Source organism: Aedes albopictus, chromosome 2 (assembly GCF_035046485.1).
Source record: "Aedes albopictus strain Foshan chromosome 2, AalbF5, whole genome shotgun sequence".
NCBI classification, from domain to species: Eukaryota; Metazoa; Arthropoda; class Insecta; order Diptera; family Culicidae; genus Aedes; species Aedes albopictus.
Genome location: NC_085137.1, coordinates 12,562,260 through 12,584,818, shown reverse-complemented (window position 1 = coordinate 12,584,818; position 22,559 = coordinate 12,562,260). Strand labels below are relative to the sequence as shown.

Below are 22,559 nucleotides of genomic sequence, written 5' to 3'. Positions count from 1 at the left end.
AGAACATAACAAATGACTTCATGAAAAAGACTTAAGTACTTCAAATTGAATAATTATACACCAGCAATATTGCTCACCAGAAACGAATCAGTATAGCAAAATCATGAGAGTAGGGTGGGGCGGGGCAAGATGGGTCAGTGCCATTTTTGGGCGCATTACTCATGTTTTGTTGATGTTAATAATTTTGTTAGATGACCAGCATGAATATACAAAAGATTGGGGCATTGATTGAAAAATTATTTACTGTCATTGGAAATAAAAAATAAAATGGTTTTTAGCCATTTTTCTTATGCGATACATTCCATATAATCTCCATATAAACTGTCACGGGGCAAGATGGGCCACCTTCAATTTTGAACGTATTTTTGGAGCATTCAAAAGTTATTTATTTTTTATTACAAGACTATCTCATAAATGACTTCAATCAAGCGGAATGAATGCTCAAAATTATTACATAAAATTATGATATTTTTTTTAGTAAAAACATCGATTTTCAAGTCGCCTTAGGGCCACTCAAATCGTAAAGTTTTTTATATTCCAAATAAATTTATAAAATGTTTACTAGTAGCTCTTGTTTACTCAGTATGGATATGGAGCATATATGAATGCGGAACAAATCTTATATTTTGACGTTTTTTGTTGAGAAAATGTGAATTACTTAAAAGGTGACCCATCTTGCCCCGCCCTTTTTTCACGGCGCAAAATCGATCACTTTTTAAAACTGCTTGTTTAACATCATATTTTGTATTTAATGAACTTTTTATTGACTTTTAGCATAGCTAACTAGTGTATTAAAGAGTAGCGGACGAATACAAACCAATACGATTTGTATTTACAAAGTTATGGTGATCCATCCTTAGGTGACCCATCTTGCCCCGCCCCACCCTAATTCTTTGAATAAATTACGGAAGCAATTCACGAAGGAAGCCCGGGAAAAGTCCCTGAAAGAAACCCGGGAGACAACGCAGAAACCCGAAAAAATCTCTGAAAAAAATCTGGTAAAAATCCCGGAGGAATCTCTGGATACCTCCAGAAGAAATTCCGAAAAGAATCCCAAAAGTTATCTCTGAAGGAATTCCAGAAGCAAATTAATCTCCCGGAAATAATAATTAAATACCTGAATAAAATTTTTGGAGGAATCTGCAAAGGAAACCTAGGAGAAATAAATGAGGAAAATCACATATAATCCAGAATACTGACTCCGATACTCAGCAGTATAGAATACGAAGTCGTGAATACAGGAGGAGGCCATGTGAAACTTTTACATCCCGTTTTGGGAAGCATTCTTGCAAAAAATGTCGGGCATATCAAGAAGATCAATCGGCAAGCAAAATCTTATGAGAAGACGTCGTCATCCGTTATGGATCCAGCAACCCAATGAACCACCAAAATTGGACACCGCCATGTCTTCTTTTTCGTAAGATAATCCTTGCATGGAGATTAATTTCACGATCAATTGGTGATTCCGAATATACATAGTAGGTTGATACAGCTTCCGCTCGATAACTGGGCTTTGACAACAGTTCGGTTAGCGAGTGCCGCTCGATAACTGGACCGAGCTCCCGGAGCAGGAGGCTATTGTTATATTTTGTTTTGTTTACTGATTTGCAATGTTATTGGTTTGTGATTTAGGTTATATTTTTCCCTCGCCGTTTCTCTCACATAGATGAGAGTCCATTTTGCCCCGGTAGGAGACAATATTTTCAAACTAGATTTTGGATTATATGTGATTTTCCTCATTTATTTCTCCTAGGTTGCCTTTGCAGATTCCCCCAGAAATTTTATTCAGGTATTTAATTACACTGCGTAACAAAAAATAACTTTTTGTCTGTCTCAAGAGCATTTTGTCTGTCGAAGGATTTTGGGCCGCTGAATCCGAATCCGGGCTCAAATTTGCTCTAACACGTCACAATTTTGAGCTATACCTCAATTGATAGGGCAAAATATGCGATTTTGGGCTTTTTTGACTGCAAGCCATTAAGCAAGGAAATATTTTTTTAACCCTTTCCTTCCCACGACTTTGAACAACTATTTCTATGCCAAGAAAGCGTTTCCGAAAAAAGTGCTTGAACAAAAGTTATTGCAAATTGGCCAAATTTTTCGAAATCAACGAAAAAAAATTTAGTTTTAAATCAATAGTATTTTGATTGTTTATCAATAGTTTCACTATTGAAACAAGTAGTTGGGAGTTGGGTTTACCTAATGGGATTACAATCATATTCTAAAAACTATTGCATCATATTCATCTGATTCCGTTTGTCTCGAGTTCGTCGAAAATCGATGGTGCTCTAGAGCAACCATGGGAAGTAGAGGGTTAAGCAATCAAAAGGTTAATTGGTCAATTAACATCTAAATTAACGACTCATGCAAAATATTTTGTTTTACTAAATCGAATTTGATAGTTTTAAGCGATTTATGATAGGTACGATATTTCCCATACAAGTCATCCTCCAAAAGTTGCATGCAAATTTTCATACTAACATAAAATGCTTAAATCTTTCAAATTTGATTAGGTAAAACGAAATATTTTGCATGAGTTGTTAATTTAGATGTTAATTGACCAATTAACCTTTTGGTTGCTTAAAAAAAATATTTCCTTGCTTAATGGCTTACAGTCAGAAAAGCCCAAAATCGCATATTTTGCCCTATAAATTGAGGTATAACTCAAAATTGTGACGTGTTAGAGCAAATCTGAGCCCGGATTCGGATTCAGCGGCCCAAAATCCTTCGGAGACACATAAGTTTGCTCTTGAGACAAAAAAATGTTGCGCTGTGTTATTATTTCCGGGAGATTTATTTGCTTCTGGAATTCCTTCAGAGATAACTTTTGGGATTCTTCTCGGAATTTCTTCTGGGATACCGCCAGAGATTCCTCCGGGATTTCTACCACAATTTTTTCAGAGATTCCTTCGGATTTCTGTGGTGTCTCCTGGGATTCTTTCAGGGACTTTTCCCGGGCTTCCTAGATTTTTGATATAAAACTGGACTTTGGTCCAGTTATCGAGCGCCCAGTTAAAAAGCAGTCCAGTTAAACAGCAGTCAGTTATCGAGCGGATGCTGTAGTTGAAAGAAGCAGCCTGACAGTGGCTTTACTTGTGTACACAAGCATAGGCTCCGATACGTATTGTCACTTTCCTGATATCTAATATTGCTGACTGCATCCCAAATTGGACTGACACAATAGTGTGCCCACACCTTCAAAGTGTGATTGCAGCGCAGGGCACGCCGGATCAAATTGAGGTCTTCGTTGCACTTATTCCTTGTAAATGGAGGAATAAGTGCACCGAAGACGTCGAGACGATCCGAGGCAAATGTGCATTTTTATCACACTCTTTAGGTGCCGGCCAGAGTAGACGCGTGACGCGGCGCGACGCGGAAATTTGCACGCAAAGGAATAACAATCAATAATAAGAAGTTGTCAAATCGTATGGGAAATCCGCGTCGCGTCGCGTGACGCGTCCACTCTGGCCGTACCCTCAGGCGTACCAAAAAAAGTGTGCTAGTCTAATTTGAGATGTAGGGGTAGGCGGGGTAGAATGGACACCCTTCTCTCTCTCTCTCTTCTTGGCGTAACGTCCTCACTGGGACAAAGCCTGCTTCTCAGCTTAGTGTTCTATGAGCACTTCCACAGTTATTAACTGAGAGCTTCCTCTGCCAATGACCATTTTGCATGTGTATATCGTGTGGCAAGCACGAAGATACTCTATGCCCAAGGAAGTCAAGGAAATTTCCTTTACGAAAAGATCCTGGACCGACCGGGAATCGAACCCGTCACCCTCGGCATGGTAATGCTGAATACCCGTGCGTTTACCGCCTCGGCTATATAATGGACACCCTTAATATTTTCAAATATGCGAACTCTTTTGCACTATTAATGAATGGAGAATATAGTCCATTTATCAAAAACGTAGATTCAGCAAAGAAACATTCAAAATTAAAATTATACTTGACTTCACACGAAAAAGTTGCGTCCTCCGTTTTTTGTGCATGGAAATTATAATTTTCACACCATCTAAAATAAGGTTTAGTGAATAATTAATTGCAGGCCTTTTGAAAACTATTATTTCTAGAACACATGCAATTAGTTTTGCTGTATTTACATGCTTAACATGTTAATATTTTCTTCTGTTTCATATCAAAAATCTAGTTTGAAAATATTGTCTCCTACCGGGGCAAAATGGACTCTCATCTATGTGAGAGAAACGGCGAGGGAAAAATATAACCTAAATCACAAACCAATAACATTCGTCGATTTCAGTACATTTGCAATTAAAAGTTCACTATAGTAGACATGAAACAAATTGGTCAAAAAACGACAACAGTGGAAAATAGTTGTTCAAGGCACAGCTGTGCATGCCGACAAAAACAAAGCTTTATCCAAAACAGTCTAAATTTAAATTAACTGAACAAAAATGAACTACTTTGGCGTATTATTCATCCATAGTAGCTGTTTTGTAATGAAATAACTTTATAGGTGTAAATAATGTACGAAATAAAAAAAAAAAGTTAAAGTCTCATGGTGTCCATATTGCCCCATGGGGGTGTCCATTCTGCCTCGTATGTTTCAAGGCGGTCATGAAATAGTAACATTTTTGAAAACATTTTTTGAAGTGGATAATTCATGTTTTTTTCGCTTACACTCGTATGCAATAGCTTCCAAATAGGCCTAAAAAGGATACATGTATCAAAAAATTAAACTTTTATGACATCATGCCAGTCTCCAGTTAGCCTAGTGATTAAGGCTATGGATCGCCAATCCGGAGACGGCGGGTTCGATTCCCGTTCCAGTCGGGAAACTTTTCTCGACTCCCTGGGCATAGCGTATCATTGCACATGCCACACAATGTACAAATTCATGCAATGCAATGGCAGGCAAAGAAAGCCCTTCAATTAACAACAGTGGAAGTGCTCTAAGAACACTAAGTTGAAGAGAGGCAGACCAAGTTCCAATGCGAACTTCGAGCCACAAAGAAGAAGAAGAAGACATCATGCCAGGTAAAGTTGACAAAAACCTTAGGGTGTCCATACTGCCCCGCCTCCCCCTAGCCTGCAATAAAATAACCATTCGATAATTGTTTAATACTTAGTTCTTTGTTTATTAATGTTCAATATACCCGTGGTATTGTCATTTTATCTATTGAACTGTATTTTTCCAAGGAAATTAAACTATTGCAACAAACACACAATTTTCAAAGTGTCATCCGCGAAAATCGCGACATCTTAAACAAAATTCGTAACTTAGAAAACAAACGCGCGACAGTAATATGAGTAAAAATAATGATGTTTTCAACTATTCAAATTTTTGTTGTAGCAATGAAACAGTAGAACGCGTGCAATTAAGTTTTGTACAGCCCCTAGTTTAGATTCTCAGCGCTGTAACTTTTGAATTTGGCAAAGGAAATGGCTGGAATTTTGAACACAAACCACTCAATCTACGTATTTGCTTTTCATCCACAGTTAAAGGTAATGTATCACATTTTATGAAATTTGGCACAAAAATAAACATACACCAAAGAGTTCTCAGTTAATTGTTTGGCCAATAGGGGGATTAGGGGCATAATGGACACCCTAAGCAAATGAGTACGTTAGGACTGTATGACAGTGAAAAACTTGACATATATAGTTTACAAAATTTAATGAATGTCATATGTGCTTCTTTCAACGAGCAAACAATTTTAAGCAGAACAGTATTTGAGTTATTGTATACATTAGCTAGACAGCAAATCAACTCGTTGATATTTTGGAACAGATCCATAGAAACAAGAACATCCATTTATTTTAGCTTTTACGATAAGATTCTCTTGACCTTCCAGAATATGGGTCCTCAACGAAATGCAGCACCTCATATGAAAATCTTGATTTTGAATAAATTTATTACTCGGTGTTTCATAAGGTTAGGCTTGATTCGTTTTCTTGCAAATCACAATTTTAACAATGTAGGGGATTCTGGGGTAATACGCACCACTTAAGGAAGATGCGTCCAAATGCATATAAAAAGGCAATAATTTATTGGTTTAATGCATGCATTCATTGCATCTACTTTCATTCTAAGAGAAACCAAACAAAATTTCAGCCTTAATACAGTTCAACTCTTGAAAATAACGTTTTTTGTAAAGACCAACATTACGGCTTCGTATGTTTATGCGGGGCAGTATGCACCCTTGCTCGGGGTAAAATGCACTACAACAATGGGGCAGGATGCACTCAAACAAAGGGGCAAGACGCACCACAACATTGAGGCAAGATGCACCGTCGAGTTTAGAAATATTTTTACTTCTTAGACAAAATGCATGTTTTATAAGGTTTTAAGACAAACAATAGCTCAATTTTGTTTGCGATACTTGCAGAGCACTCATAAATATTATTACAGCTTGTTTTCCTTAGGTGCGTTTTGCCCCAACCAATGGAGTGCATATTGCCCCAATCAATAGCAAAAAGTAAAATAGTTTAAAACATATAATTTACGTAGACTACTGTTTAAGTTATTTTTCCTATGCTTAGCATTGCCCTCAATGAACTGAACAAACACAACAGCATTAGATGTTTGGCCGGTTTTCGCCATCAAATCATTCGACAAACGATCGGGAAAATTACATCAGAATTGTGCTTTTCAATTTTATTCATTTTTCTCACTAATTACGTAACGCAGATATGTAAAATTTTCCAGATGCTCATTTATTAAGACGTTCTATTAGACTGATAAGGTTTCAAATCTCTAAAACCGATAATCTCTGAAAAACAAAGGGGGTGCGTTTTGCCTCGACAGTGCGTATTACCCCAGATGCCCCTATATCGCCGGAACAATAGGATACAATGCAGCGATAATTTGTAAAAAATCTTAGTAGGAGCGATAGCTGTCGAATGAGAACCATGAAGAAATATGAATCAGAGTAAACCACTTTTCATATTTTTGGCCACCTGGTAAGCCACAGTGAGGTGCACGGATCATAAGAAGGCGAGGGCTGTTTTTGCGAATTTAAGAAAATGTATGGACCACCACGCACACAAATCCGAATTTCCAGCGCAAACGTGAAATCTGTGCTGCTGTACGCCAGTGAAACCTAGTAATCCTACATTATAGAGATCTGCGGAGGCGGCCATTGTAAGCCAATCGTGCAGAAAGAACTGTCAAAGTGTGAGCCAAATGAACAGGCTGATCGTTCGTAAGAAGGCGTCGATTGAACGGTATTGCAATCCGAACTAAATAAATTAAATTTATTTATTTTTAATATCGAGAAATTGACGGTATATGTAAGTTTAGTAAAAAGATAGAATTTAATTAATTCTGCTTTCAAAAGCTCAAGCTTATGACGAAACTTTTGTTGCTGCACTTCTCGAAAAAACTTTCATTGCTGCTTCTTGCTTCAGTTCTGCCGATATGTTTAGCTTAACACTTTGCAATAAATTTCAGATTTCATCGATTGCACCGCTATTTTTTTCAAAATTTTGAAAAAAAATCTACCATAATTAGAAAATGTAAACAAAACAACTTGAACCACTACGAAGTCACGCACAAAGTTTGAACATCTAGCTTTGCAGCAAGTGTTGGCAGCTGATGTAAACAAAATGAACAGCGTTGCCGAATCGACATATGTAACTTCCGCTTATCTCTATGTAGAGGATTTCTAGTGAAACCTATTGTGTATTAGTGGAGAACACTGAACGGTGCAGGCTTTAATCAACAGATGCTCGTGCATAGTTGCCTTACACTGGATCTCCAAAGCTGAGCTCCATCGTCGATGTCATCAAAGCCAAAATTCGGGAGCGAAAGTGTGGATGGATGGGCCGGACTCTACGCAGGGGTCATCACATAACGAAGTTCAGGTTTTTCATAATAATTAATTTGTAATACAGTTAACTTAATTGAAAATGTAAAATATTCACTAGTTCCGAATTATCGTTTTATTAAAATAATCAATTTCAGTCACATTTCTCACTTGACTCAAATGTGAGTTCCGATTTTAAAGCAACATCTTCGCCTGAATGTTGATACCCCAGCACCGTGTCGTCCGATACGATGGTTTCTTCTCGTTGCAGCACCCCAAACCGCTTTGCATACGTCCACAGAGTAGGCTGTGGAATGTTGTACGTAATGGCTGCTCTGTAGAGAACCATGCCTTCTTTGACCGCCTTCAACGCATTGTTCATCTGCTCCGTCGTCCAATTTTTCGACCCCTTCAGCACGACTTCCGAGGATTTTTGAGGACATTTCGGACGTTCTATGCCACAACGTCTGGCGCGGGCGTAGATCGATATCATAGGAATGTCGAACGTGGTAGCCGCTTCCGAAAACCTCATGCCCTGCTGAACCGCTTTTAGGGCCTCGTTCATCTGCTCATCGGTCCAACGCCTTTGTCTGTGACGGTCAACTGTGGTTGCAGGTGGATTGCTTATTGCAGTAGGGTTTACTTGCTGACTGAACGAGTCATCACCGATGGATGTCCAAACATTAGTTATCGGTGGTTCAACATACATCAGTTGACTTTTTATTCTGCATCGTTCTGCCTCTTCCCGAAGAGTTCTCCGTGGAATGTTGAACACGGCGGCCGCCTTTCGATCACTCATACCATTCCGGATAGCTTCCATTGCATCGGTCATTTGTTGGCTGGTCCAGTTTCGGTAGCGATGCTTGACCACGAACTGGGGGCTCCAAATTGTAGCACCAGTGGAATCGTATATGGTTTCAGCCTGTTCCGCCGGCATCTGGCAACAGAAAACCGTAGTTTAGTTCCACTAGTCAGTGGTGCGGGCCAAATAGAGCTTTCTATCTGCACTATGGTCGCATTATGATAAGCATTATTACTATAATAAAAAAAAAATACATATGTTGCTTAGCCTAAATCAACTTAACCATTTTCAAGCACTCATGACATTCTAGTATTTTTCATTCTTTTTGACCTTCTTAGTGACCTTATTGTTTTTATTCCTTAATCTTCGAGTGATCGAGCTGTTGTATTTCGTACAACACACTGATAGCATCTTCCTTGTAAGTGTTTTTGTATGAGAACCCAAATATTTTTGTATGTCGCCGTATGTAGATTTCTTAAAAAAAAACTTTTTATAAAGCCAAACTTTTCAAACACTCGCAAAACAGCCAGACACACCACAAAACGGTTCTGGTCCTATGAATTGGTGTGACGAACCAAGTCTTGCTAACATATCGGCTTGTTCGTTTCCATCAATCCCACAGTGCCATGGAACCTGATCACGGCAAGCTAATTGTTGGAGTGATTGTATACACTCCCAAACATGTTTTGAAGAGCATGTTGCTGATTTCAAAGTATTTAGAGCTGCTTGACTGTCAGACATAATGCATACTTTTGAATATCTGTAATTTCTGCATTAACAAATATTATAGCATTCTTAAGTTGCCTGAATTTCAGCTTGAAAAACAGTTGGCCATTTGCCCATAGGAATTTATACGTTAATCCCAGTTGCTCTTGCACCTGTTCTTTGTTGTGCTGTTATTGCGAAAAGTTTAATCTTACCTAGTTTGGGTAGTGGCTCAATCTTCAGCATAAAAGAACAACAACGATCGATCTTTGCAGACTTATGTAAAATGGTACAGCCCAGTGGCCTTGGTACAAGAACCTTACTTTCGTAAGGGAAATTTCTATCTAGGAAACCTTGTGAACCCGATGTTTGCTACTTTCAGTAAACATGAAATGGCAAACTCGCGTGTCATGCCTCGAGTCTGTGTGCTGGTCAACAACGAACTAACCATCAGAGATGTATGTGCTATCACAATTGATGTATCTTTTGAAAACCTCAACAGAAAAACGGCTATTGTTCGGTTTATTTACCGCATGATGAACCATCCCCTACGGATGCTTTCAAACAAGTCATCGCATACTGTACTTCAAAAGGCCTTCCGCTTATTGTTGGCAGTGATGCTAATGCTCACCATATCATCTGGGGCAGCTCAGACATTAACTTGAGAGGCTCCAGTTTGATGGAGTACTTAAGTAGTACAGATCTTGCATTACTTAACATAGGCAACCGCCCAACCTTCATGGTATCTGCTAGAGAGGAAGTGTTAGTTATAACGCTTTGCTCTAGCAGAATTAGTCACGAGCTGACCAATTGACATGTGTCAGATGAAGAATCTTTATCTGACCATCGTTATATCTTTTTTGAACATTTAAATGTTACTTCGCAAAAAATTGCGTTTCAGGAATCCTCGGTCAACAAACTGGGATCTTTTTACTGATTTGGTTGCGACCAAATTTCATGGATACTCACCATCCATTGACACTCCAAGTGATTTAGATGATGCCGTTGATACTACAACGACCTTCATCATGGAAGCTTTTGAAGAAGCATGCCCTCTACGGTCTGTGAAGATCACAAGAGGAACCCCTTGGTGGAACTCTGATCTAGCGAAACTCAGGAAACAATGTAAAAAGAGTTGGAACAGACGACGTTCGGCAGGTTCGGTTCGGAGGCTTTCAGGTCGGCTCGCAAGGCCTAGAGCAAAGCTCTCCGGTCACCTTTGTACAAATGTTTCCAGTTTGAGTGAAGTCAGTCGGTTAAACAAAATCCTTGCGAGATCTATGGATTTCCGAGTGAACGAACTTCGTTTGCCAAATGGCGGTCTGACTTCCTCTGATGAGGAAGTTCTGGAAAGCTTATTCAGCACACACTTTCCTGGATGTGTAGATATACATCTTGGGATGAATCTGATGACGTTTCTTGTAGTTATGATTCCCTGGCCTCGGCTCGGAGTATTGTAACTATAGAATCGATTGAGTGGGCACTTAATAGCTTTGCTCCTTTCAAATCTCCTGGAGCAGGTGGGATTTATCCTATTTTGCTTCAGAAAGGATTTGATTATTTCAAACATGTTTTGAAAAAAAAAAAAACCTACAGGGTATATTCCCAAATCCTGGCCGGATATTACTGTAAAGTTTATTTCGAAAGTGGATCATGTATCGTATGAAGAAGCAAAGAGTTTCAGACCAATCAGTTTGACCTCTTTTCTTCTGAAATGCTTGTCCGTGATGTTCATCTGGCCAACGTGCCTCTTCATGTGAACCAATATGCCTACCAATCTGGTAAGTCCACTGTGACTCTTTTACACATGGTTGTTTACGATATCGAGAAGACATTCGCTTAAAAGCCATCTTGTTTGGGTGTTTTCTTAGATACCGAGGGTGTCTTTGACAACGTGTCTTTCGATGGCATATTGGAAGCCGCACGGGGTCATGGTATATCTCTTCTCGACATGACGTCAAGCAGAGATTAGGAAATTGAGTGTTTGTGGATGTCCTCAAGGGGGAGTCTTATCACCGCTTTTGTGAAATCTCGTAGCAGATACGCTATTGAGGCAACTCAATCATAGCGGTTTTCCTATGTTCGATTACTCGGGAGATCAGTCGACTCGAAAGTGATCGAACATGGTCCTTCGAGCCGGATTGGGCGTCGAGAGGAATCCGCCCAACCAACCCTACGGAAGTCCTCGCTGGAGAATCAAGGAGCAACAAGTCGGATTTGGACGTCGATAGGAATCCGTCCAAGCCAAGTCATCTCGTAGTCCAGTGGAAACGATACCACAGACAACCAGACGTTACGCAACACACCAACCATCTCGTCAACAGTCAGCGCCTATCCAACATCGGTATCGGTCGACAGTTCCCGATAGTCGAACGAGAATGCTAAGCAGCCCTGTCGACGTCCGTATCCAGCTTCACACTCCGTGACTCTCCGGCGAGGGCTTTCCGTAGGGTTGGTTGGGCGGATTCCTTTCGACGCCCAATCCGGCTCGAAGGACCATGTTCGATCACTCGGGAGATCAGCGGACTTGATTTGTGCTCCAGTGGATGACGACGACAACGGCGATAACAGAAACAGAACGGTTTGAACTATTTTACTTTTATTGCTCTTCCCCAAACAGGCAGCGTGCCTGCTGGGGAGATGACTATTGCTATACAACTATATTCTACATTCAAATTGGGCCTCTTATAGGGAATAGCGCCACTTGGGCGGTGGCTTCTATTTCCGTCTGTTTTCCACTATAACTCAGTCAAATTTGAACCAATTGACACAATTTTTGGAATGCAGTGAGATAGGTATAGTATTTACCCGTGTACAACATTTCAAGTCAATTGGTTCAAAATTGACTGAGTTATAGTGGAAAACAGACGAATATAGAAGCCACCGCCCAAGTAGCGCGATACCCTATATACAGTGGCAAGTACGGTGGCGATATTGGTTTGTGTAGTGACGTGCGCACTGCCTATTGCTGGTCGGTATGAAAGAGCGCAAAGCAAGACAAGTGAGCAGTGCGCTGGGTTGTATCAACCACGCTGCCTACTGCAGCGTGGATAATAGAGACTGGCTGTTGAAACGAACACGGGACGATGAAATGGGAACAATTGAATGGGCTTCTGTTGTACACTGTTGAGCGTGGACGAGGTTCACACTGCCTGGGTAAACGCCGTTTGCGGTGTTGTTTTGCTCGGTTGGTTGGTGAATGGATTGTGTTCGATTATGAATTATTGGGTTTGCGGTGTTGTTTTGCTCGGTTGGTTGGTGAATGGATTGTGTTCGATTATGAATTATTGGGTGTATGAACGGATGACAACTTCGTTACCGAACATCCTACTTATGGTTTTGCCGACGACTACTTAACATTGTTAGTCGATATGTGCATCAGCAGCACCCTTTGTGACCTGCTGCAAAGCGCACTTCAGGTTGTTGAGGGTTGGTGTTGCCAATATGGCCTCTCGGGTAATCCGAGTAAAACATCGATTGTTCCTTTTACGGAAAGGCGAAACCGTAATGGCAATGCCGGCGTACCTTTGGTACAACTTGGGATCTAAAACTCAAGTCCAATGGATTTACCCAACTGTTGTTCGACCAATATTGGCTTATGGATGTCTTATGTGGTGGCAGAAGGGCGATGTGAGAACGATCCAATCAAAATTAGGCCATCTCCAAAGGATGTGCTTAATGGCGCTGTCTGGAGCGTTCTCTTCAAAACCTACGGCAGCGCTCGAAGTTCTCTTTGACGTTGCCCCACTACACATTCATCTCAAACAAGAAGCACTTGCTTGCACTTACCGTCTACGCGTACTCGGTTAACTAGAGGAAACTCCTGTAAACCGCAGATCAACACACACCTCGTTGTTTCAACTTTTGGTGAATTGGGACGAAGTTGTCCTTGCTCCAAGTGTTCTTACAATTGCTTTTAATTTTCCATATAGTACATTTTCCACGAAATTCGCTTTCCGGAAAGAGCGGACATCTGGTTATCTGGAGAGAAGTATTTCAGACGGCATCGTATGTTACACTGATGGCTCCCTTCTCGAAGGTCGAGCAGGTGCTGGTGTTTATTCTCGTGAGCTAAGGCTGCATCAGTCTTACTCACTTGGTAGACACTGCACCGTTTTTCAGGCCTAAATCTTTGCTCTTATGTGTGGAGTGCAATCAGCACTTCAGCAACACGTAATGGGCAAAGTAATATACTTCTGTTCAGATAGCCAGGCTGCTATTAAAGCACTTGCTTCGGCCAACTCCAGGTCGAAGATAGTTATCGCTTGTCGAACTCAAATCGAGGAGCTGAATTCAGCAAACGCAGTTCACCTTGTATGAGTACCTGGCCATTCTTCCATCGCTGGAAATGAATTGGCTGATGAGTTAGCTCGCACTGGAGCATCACATGACTTTATTGGCCCTGAGCCAGCTATTCCGGTATCGAAGTGTTGGGTAAAGCTTAAGATTTACACCTGGGCTGCCACTCAGCACAAACAATACTGGAATAGTTTGGAGTCATGTCGTCAAACACAATTGTATTGTACTGATCCATCTCTAGGGGTGGCGAAGTATCTAACAAATCTGTCAAAGCAGAACTGCAGCATGCTGGTCAAAGCATTGTCTGGCTACTGCCGACTCAGCTATCACATGGCTTATATTCAACAAGCTGATTCATTTGTATGTGATAGCTGTGAATCTGATTATGGAACCTTGGACTGCCAAGGTTTGATGATATCTCTTTTTCTGATAACATTTCCCCAATCCAATTACCAATTCATTCGCCAAAACTACGTTTTGACATAGCATTTCTTATTGCATTGTAAGATGTGTTATCGAACGCTCCTTCAATCTCTAGAAACGCTGCAAGTGAGATCTCTTTTGCTTCAAAAGATCTTTCCAGTATTGTAATCAACTTAGGAAGTGCAGTTGCCGAAGATTTGCGCTCTTGGTATGCAAATTGATTTTTACTTAACCATCCGTCACGTTGGGAGCAGCTCGCTGACGCAATGTACGGTTTGGGTCAAAAATGACCCGAATGCCAAAGGAGGGTTAAAGGGCTTTTTGTTAAATATGACGATTTTATGATCATCTAGTATTTTTTTTCTATTATTTTTAACGTAACGGACAGGATAATGGACTTGTGAAGACATTTGGTGATGATTTGTCCTTCTTACTTGCCTTTGGGATAAAAATTAAACGCATTTCTCGCCAAGCTTTAGGGATGTAGCATAACGATAAGCTCAATCTTAACAATTTAGTTAAATGGGTGTTAAGGTTTCTTTACAGGACAAAAGTATTAACATAAATTCATCTTTTTAACGATCCGTTTCGAAATTGAAGTCTCCCAATTATCAGGAGAATACCCAACTAAGTAAAATAAATACAGAAAGCAAAGAGGTTATTTCTTTGTACTTTTACAAACTGCTCCAAATCCGTGGTGTCTTATATTTTTTTTGTAAATGGTGTTAATCAATTTTCGAAAAAATGAAGTGTATTGAACACATAAGTCATAGAATTATTATATCATTGGCCTCTATTATTACGACACTCTTTTTGGCGTTCACAATTCAATACCAAACTATACTCACAACATTTTAATTTAATTATGCCGAATTATCAGTCTCTTGTTTTATTGAACAAACAGCTGCAATTGCATCTGAATCCTGTAAGCCGCCATCGTTGTTCGATACAGCTGCGTCGATAGGTCTATTGTTCGGCCGATTCCCCTCCGAAACCGACATTACCGGCACAAACATCCTTTTGACAGGCCGAATGCCGCAACGTTTCGCGTGATCGTGTACGGTTCCATGGGGAATGTTAAACATCGATGCCGCATTCGATAGACTCATCCCATCCCTGACGGCCGCCAAAGCGTTGGCCATATCCCGTTTGGTCCACCTTTTCACATTCCGACACTGGATACCGCACTGCTTGGTGTGCCGCTGGAGCGTTGCGCGTGGTATGTTAAACGTAGCGGCCGCATTCCGGAAGCTCATACCATCTCGGATGGCTTGTAAGGCTTCGGTCATTTGCTGCTCGGACCATGTTTTGCCGGGGATCACACTACTTTGGAACCCTATTCCGTAGCGTGCAGCGTGAACATGTAGAGTCCTGATGGGAATGTTGAACATTTCGGCGGCATCATGGACGCTCGTGTTATGCTGGATCGCTTCCAAGGCATTCGTCAGTTGTTTTTTGGCTCGTTTGCGGAGCTGTCTTTCATGCGGCGTTCTTTCGGAGCTTTCCATAGAATGTGTGGTGGCAACAGGTGCCTTGACACCTGCTCTCCGTTTCGATGAAATCATTGGCGAGATCTGGCAACAAAAAAACTTGATTTAGTTCCGACATTTTTTCACAAGTACAGCGTTTCAGAAATTACCTGAACAGTTAGAGTTTCATTCCGATGGTTTTTCAAAAGGCTGTAAAACTTTCTATGCAAAAATGGTAGCGATAATTTTAGTCATGCGATAAATAGGTTTTTTATAGAATGAAAAAAATACTGTCCGGGTAGCTGTCTGAAACACTGTAAGTGCAAAATAGTTATATCGAGATCTAAATCAGTTTGATGATTGACCAAAACGTTTTTCTGAATTTGGCATAATGGCTGGATAATGGCAATGTCTAGGTTCTCATAAGATGGTGTAGTCCATTTCAAAGAAAAAAGCTCAATTGCTTTATTATGAAACCAGTGGATATCGGACAGACATTAGTTCGAGTTAATGCTGATGTTCATTGTAGGAGGTAGAGTTACAGCGGCAAAGGCTCACTTTGGTACTTAGATTACTGTTTTAAGGCCATCTCTGGCAAATGATAGATTCGTCTTATGACAGTGAAATTACTTAGCTCACCGTAATGAAATAGCTAACCGCGTTGATTGGTATGATATGTCAACGTGCATCGTTCATTTACTAATCTGCGTAGGTACTTAAAAACTGAAAAGGGGAAACATTGTACACTCAAAATAATCCAAACGTCGATGCTACGTGAAAAATCACGTAAGTTCTCGTTTTAGTCACTCAACTTGAATTTACCGGACCCACTTGACACTCATGTTGCGCCTCAGTTAACGGCACTGATGTTTTTAATAAGAGCTACGTGACTTTTCACGTAGCATATTTCCGCCTGAGTTTCACGTCAATGCTACGTGGTTATTGTATGGAAATGAGTGCTCCACCACCACTCAGGAATGTAAACAATAATTTCTAACCTAACATTTTAGTTGGAAGATAACAGCAGCAGCCATCACGTTGTTTTCTCGAATATCTACAGGTATTTTTGTAATTATTTATAACTTTTTCGTAATGCTTTGCCAAGATAACGTTGAATTTCAGGTATCGACAGCACTGACCACAAAAACCGAGCCATGGAGACCAGATTATGCGGAGTTTTAGTGGATTTAAAAGTCCTTCGTACTTTTCATGTTAGGAAGTGCTACAAATTCAAATTAAAAGTGGATATTCGTATATAATTGAAATATATGTACATATTTATAAAAGAGTTGACAATTTTTCTTTCATATTAAGCTTTTGAAAAGAAAAGATAATTAAAAGGAAACTGGTAATAGTTATTATTGGTCTCCAGTAAAACTCATCTTACTTCCACGTAGTTGTTACGTGGAATCTTAGTGACCTTGAGATACCAGGCATTGAGTTCCGTCACTCACAGTTCACGTAGCTGTTATGTGGAAAGTGCGATGGAAAAAATTTACGTATGTTTTCACGTACCATCGACGTGAAGAATTTTTGTAGTGTAGAATATCTACATTGAAACATGTATAGGGGTAGGCGGGGCAATATGGACACCCTAAGGTTTTTGCCAACTTTAACTGGCAAGATGTCAAAAAAGTTTAGTTTTTTGATATATGTATCCAGTGCTGCTATTTTTCGACAGGCCTTTATGATTGCGATATTTTGCTTTTTTCATTTTCTCCGTTTTGTTTTTCTTGTCAATGTTGCTTTCCGATCAGCAACACGGGAGCGAAATGAAATAGGTACTCACACTCGTACGCAGCGTGCTGAAAGCGAGAACTGACAGGGCTAAATTTCCATTCAATTTTCTGTATTTGAGTGTTTTCACCCGTGGTAGCGTATAGGGCACTCACTCTCACAAGCTACCGCTTGAGACGAATGGCCTGTCAGCATGAGTAGTGTGTGGATGATTGGGAATTGACCTTGTTGGGTTGCTCACGAATGGAGCTCTCGGACTCTGTCAGTTCTCACATCGAGGAACTGAAAACCAGAGAAGTTGTTATAGAGATGCGCGAAGACTGAAACCAAAGGTTCCAATTGAACCGTCAAACGCGGTCCCAATCGAGCAAATTCAAGGAAATAGAAAAACATGGGAAACAAAGCGCAACATGAAAGCACATGAATCTGTGTTAGTGCAAAGCATGACGTCACTTGTATGCTTTACATCTTATGGGCAGATCAAACTAACACGCACTCGAAAATATAATTTTGTTCACCGCAAAAATTGATTGTTTTTGGGCGTGATGTAAATAAACATAACCTAAATCCTCTTCACGCTTCTCTATGACAACTTCTCTGCTGAAAACGACCGCCGCAGTCATTCATTTTAGGCTGAAAAACAGGCACTGACACTGATATTTTGCAGGACTGCATGTATCCTTTTAAAGTCTATTTAGCATCTATTGCATAAGAATGCTCACGAAGAAAAATGATTTATCCACTTCAAAAAATATTATGAAAAATGATCACCATTGATCTAAGAAAGACCCTTTATTTCCCCATGGTGCTCCACGCAATTAATGGATTACATCACATGTGGATTTCACGGTCATGTTTATAGACCAACGCCGGTTAACCAAGAAACAAGCGATGCAAGCAGAGAGAATGCTTACTGCTTGTTGCTGGTTGACCTGGTGATATAACGTTCTCGCTCCAATGCCGGAGAAATGTTTTTCTTTTAATTTTTGTTTGTCGCCCGGCAGCGCTGACTGAACCCCAACAAGGTCTCAGTCACGTGGCCGAACTAATGAAGCCAGAGCGGACGACGCCCGGTTTTTATTTTTTCTTTTCTCTTATTTCTTTTCAGATCGGGAGAATGAGTAGTTGGCAAGTTAAAAGACCCGCGATTAACGCCGGGGCGGTGTTGTATTGTTGTGGTGCACGTTTTGGACTGTCCGCGGGGTCCGTTTGCCGGCCGTTCGACGTCGCCTGGATCGTTTTGTTGTTGTTGGTTCTATGGTGGTATTCTGCGCAAGTTTCGTGGAGTTTAGTGATAAAAAATAAGTGTTAAGAGATAAGGGATTTCTTGGAAAAGTTATAATTACAGTGTTATGCCAAAGTGAAAGTTTGGCGTGTTTTTACGGTAGAACAAAAAGAAATCCGTGGTGATCAAGCCAGTGCCGTTTCAGCGTATACAAACGCACGCACATTTCCCACCTGGGGTAACGCTTGTCCTATCGCTTGACAGCCGCTGGCGAGATCATAGCAGGCCACGACCCTTCCTCTTTCTTCGGTCAGCGTTTGACCACGCCGGACGCACTGCAGTGTGTTGGGTCGCTGCGCTGGGCGATTCTCGCCTAGAACCATCAGCCGAATTCCCACAATGTTAAGCATGTAGATACAGCAAAACTACTTGCATGTGTTCTAGAAATATCAGGTTTTAATCGACCTGCAATAAATTAATCACTAAATCTTATTTTAGATGGTGTGAAAATTATAACTTTTTCGTGTAAAATCAAGTATAATTTTAATTTCGAATGTTTCTTTCCTGAAACTACGTTTTAGACAAATGGACTATATTCTCCATTCATTAAAAGTTCAAAAAAGTTCGCATATTTCAAAATATTGAGGGTGTCCATTCTGCCCCGGGTGTCCATATTGCCCCGACTACCCCTATTCATGTAGGGGTAGGCAGGGCATAATGAGCAGGTGGAGCATAATGAGCACCTTGTATTTTCACTATAAATCTTCAAATTAACAAAACAAATTGCTTGATTGTAGTCTAATTATCTGAAATCCAACGAGTTGATGACAAAACAATAGTAAAAAAACCGTTTACCTTGAAAAATTAATCAAAATGCGTAAGGGTGTCATGTACAGGGAAAATATTATAAGAATCAGGTGACCTAAAATAAGGTTTTGGGAATCCAAATCACAACTTAGTGGGCATCTATCGATTTTCTTGATATTCCCTAGGCTAATGAAATGTATTTGTAACACTTTTCAACTATTTGTATAATTATTTTGTTGAAAAAATAGGCTTCAAAGAGTTGGTGTTAGGGTGGGGCAAAATGAGCAACTGATGAAAAAATAATGAAAAAGGTAAACATCTTCAACAAACAAATTTTAATTTTGGTTTTCTCTGTTTTGATGCATATAGTAAGGTTTTGTCTGTAACTTTCAATTTATTAGGTTGAAAATTTCAGTATCTGTAGATTATCACCGTATAAAAATACATCAATAGAAGACTCCTTGGAACCCCACAATTCCCTACAAATTAAACCCCGTAATCCCTTTAAATTTTCATTGATTGTTGCCGGTATGCTTTATCATTGACAAGAATAGTCAATTAGCATTTGATTGTGTACATAACTAGTATTGATCATCCGGCCCTACCTAGGGTGCTCATTATGCCCCAGCCCCAAAACGCAACACGCGATTTTATACGTTTTTAAAAACATAAAATTTTACAATATTTATAACTTTATTCGGAATTTCAACGATTAGCTTTTGTCAGTCAAGGTTCAAATGAGGTTTGAACGTTAAAATTACACATTGGTTGCACTTTATTTAATGGATTTGATGGTAAAACGCTTAAGCTGTTCATTATGCCCCGCCTACCCCTATCATGAAGCTTTAAACAGCTTTATAAAAAATATACATGCCGTATCAAAATCTCCACTTCAGAACATTTGTTAAAACTACTTGTAGCGTAAATATTTAGTGAACTTTCAAATGCGTACTTAAAGAGTAGATGCAAGGAACCTTTACCTTAACGGATTATTGGGTCATAGATGACACTCAGATGAACAAACAGAAGATTTGGATGGGAATACGAACTTTGTCTTATGGATTAAATCGACTTTCGACACTCAATACAGATAAGGACGGCGTTTTTGCTCTAATTAGTAGAAACTGGACGATTCGAGAATAATGGGCAATAGTGACCCAATGATGTACCTATGTATGCATTTGGATGATACAAGCATATAGAAAGTGTATCTACTTTAAGATAGGTTTCAAAATAAATCAACAATGGTTTGGGTTTCTTACATAATTGTGTAATTTTCCCCTTTGAAATGTAACAAATTGTGTAACAAATTTTCACAGAAAATTAAGCACTATATTTACAATTTTTTAATCATATTGTACTGAGAGACATAATGGTAGTTCTCTACCGTTATTGAGTTGAACCTTGTACGATCCTAAGGTTCTCTAAACGGTACCCTCCAAGTGCTTCATGCTTATTACTATCAATTGTCGGTAAAGCATTTCTCATTCATTACCGATCATAGAGAAAAAAAAAAACGTAAAAAGGTACTCACCTGGCGTCGGATGCGTTGGCTGTAGCGCTCGGCGTTGGGCACGTTCTTCTTCAACTTGTCGTCGTTCCTCTGTCCAAGACCCGAGCTTTCACCCATCTCCGACGGGTCATCCATTGGGTGGATCATGCTGTGCCCATCACGGTCAGCTGATCCACCGATCGTCTCCCCAGCTGCTATTCCTGCTGCTGAAGCTGTTTCATCGTAGTACTGGCCACCGGTGTTGTGCACCACTGTCATCGCTCCCTCACCGATGGTTCTGGGATTCTGGATCACCCACTGGTTGTCGTGACCCCCCGAAGGAACACTGTACTCGTAGTCGTAGATGTCTACTTCCTCTTTGATGGTTGTGGCCACTGCCTCGAAGGAACCTTCATCCGGAACATGGGATTGTGAGCGCCGTGGTAGCTGGTGCTGCTGGCTTTGCTGATGTGGTTGTTGCTGTTGCTGGTGCTGTTGCTGATCCACCGACTGAGACGGTGTTCGGCCTCCCCAATATTCACGGAATTTGGCATCCGACCGGCGGCACTGCTTGCGGAAAGAATATGCCAGACTGAGCGTCATCAAACAGTCCGGGCAGATTTGTTGTGGCAAGCCGTCTTCGGTTGAAACCTAAATAAAAAATAATAATTTCAGACTCTAGTTTAATTTAAAAACACTTCACTAATACTTTACTTTTGCAAAAGAAAATAAAAAATGAATAACTCTTTTAAAGAAAAACTAGAAAGGACGAGCAAATTCCTTTTAATTCTACTACTGTGCTTATCTTCGGACAGATAGGCCTATTTCGTCTGTGACTTACAGACTTCTTCAGTGTCAAGTGCTCGACAGTCGAGCACTTGACACTGAAGAAGTCTGTAAGTCACAGACGAAATAGGCCTATCTGTCCGAAGATAAGCACAGTAGTAGAATTAAAAGGAATTTGCTCGTCCTTTCTAGTTTTTCTTTAAAAGAGTTATTCATTTTTTATTTTCTTTTGCAAAAGTAAAGTATTAGTGAAGTGTTTTTAAATTAAACTAGAGTCTGAAGTAACAAGTTCTACTAAAAGCTCTAAAGTAATAGTAAAATAATAATTTGTTCAATAGTTCATTGGTGCTGGGTCCAGGGGCTTAACGTATTCCCCCGGATGAACTTCTGTAGGTATTTCCGGAGGAATTTGCGCAGAAATTCCCGAAAAAAAATCCTGGAGCATGTTAGGGATGTTGCACCGAACATGGGCCGTGGAAGAATATATATTTTGTAAACTTTACTATATTATTAGTCCATTTTGTAGACGTGATTGATGGATTCAAAATATGTGAACTGTTTTAACTGTGGACTGAACCACTTGTGTTTCATTATGCCTTACCGAGGTCCCGTCGAACTTTACAGTGGCGACGAGGATGGGATTGGTTTTTGATAAGTAATTGTTTCGCGTGTGATATTGTTTCGGCCAAACATGGGCGTGTTGATTTGTTGTTTTTTTTTTTTATTGAAATTTGTGAACATTTTACTTTTCCCGCGTATTTTGTGTGACATATTTTGTATCGTGTGCTATACGGGATACCTTTTTAGCAGTGGCATCGTTTTGTGTAATATGTCGGTTTTGTCCACTTTTGGTGTCAAGAGGTTGATTGAAATCAACTAGGGTATCGCGCTACTTGGGCGGTGGTTTTCTTCGTCTGTTATTTTCGTCTGTTTTCCACTGTAACTCGGTCAATTTTGAACCGATTGACTTGAAATTTTGTACACGGGTAGATACTATACCTATCTCACCGCATTCCAAGAATTGTGTCAATTGGTTCAAGATTGACTG

The 22,559-nt window shown here is 40.1% G+C and overlaps 1 protein-coding gene across 2 annotated transcripts in view; it reads right to left on the bottom strand.

The window, feature by feature from the left end:
- LOC109429871 (zinc finger protein Xfin) overlaps positions 1-22,559 on the bottom strand; it is a 67,313-nt gene that overhangs the window by 31,093 nt on the left and 13,661 nt on the right. For both annotated transcript variants that reach the window (XM_019705856.3, XM_019705857.3), the window contains exon 2: positions 20,768-21,376. In XM_019705856.3, the coding sequence (XP_019561401.3) occupies positions 20,768-21,376 (609 nt within the window). The remainder of the gene's footprint in view (positions 1-20,767; positions 21,377-22,559) is intronic.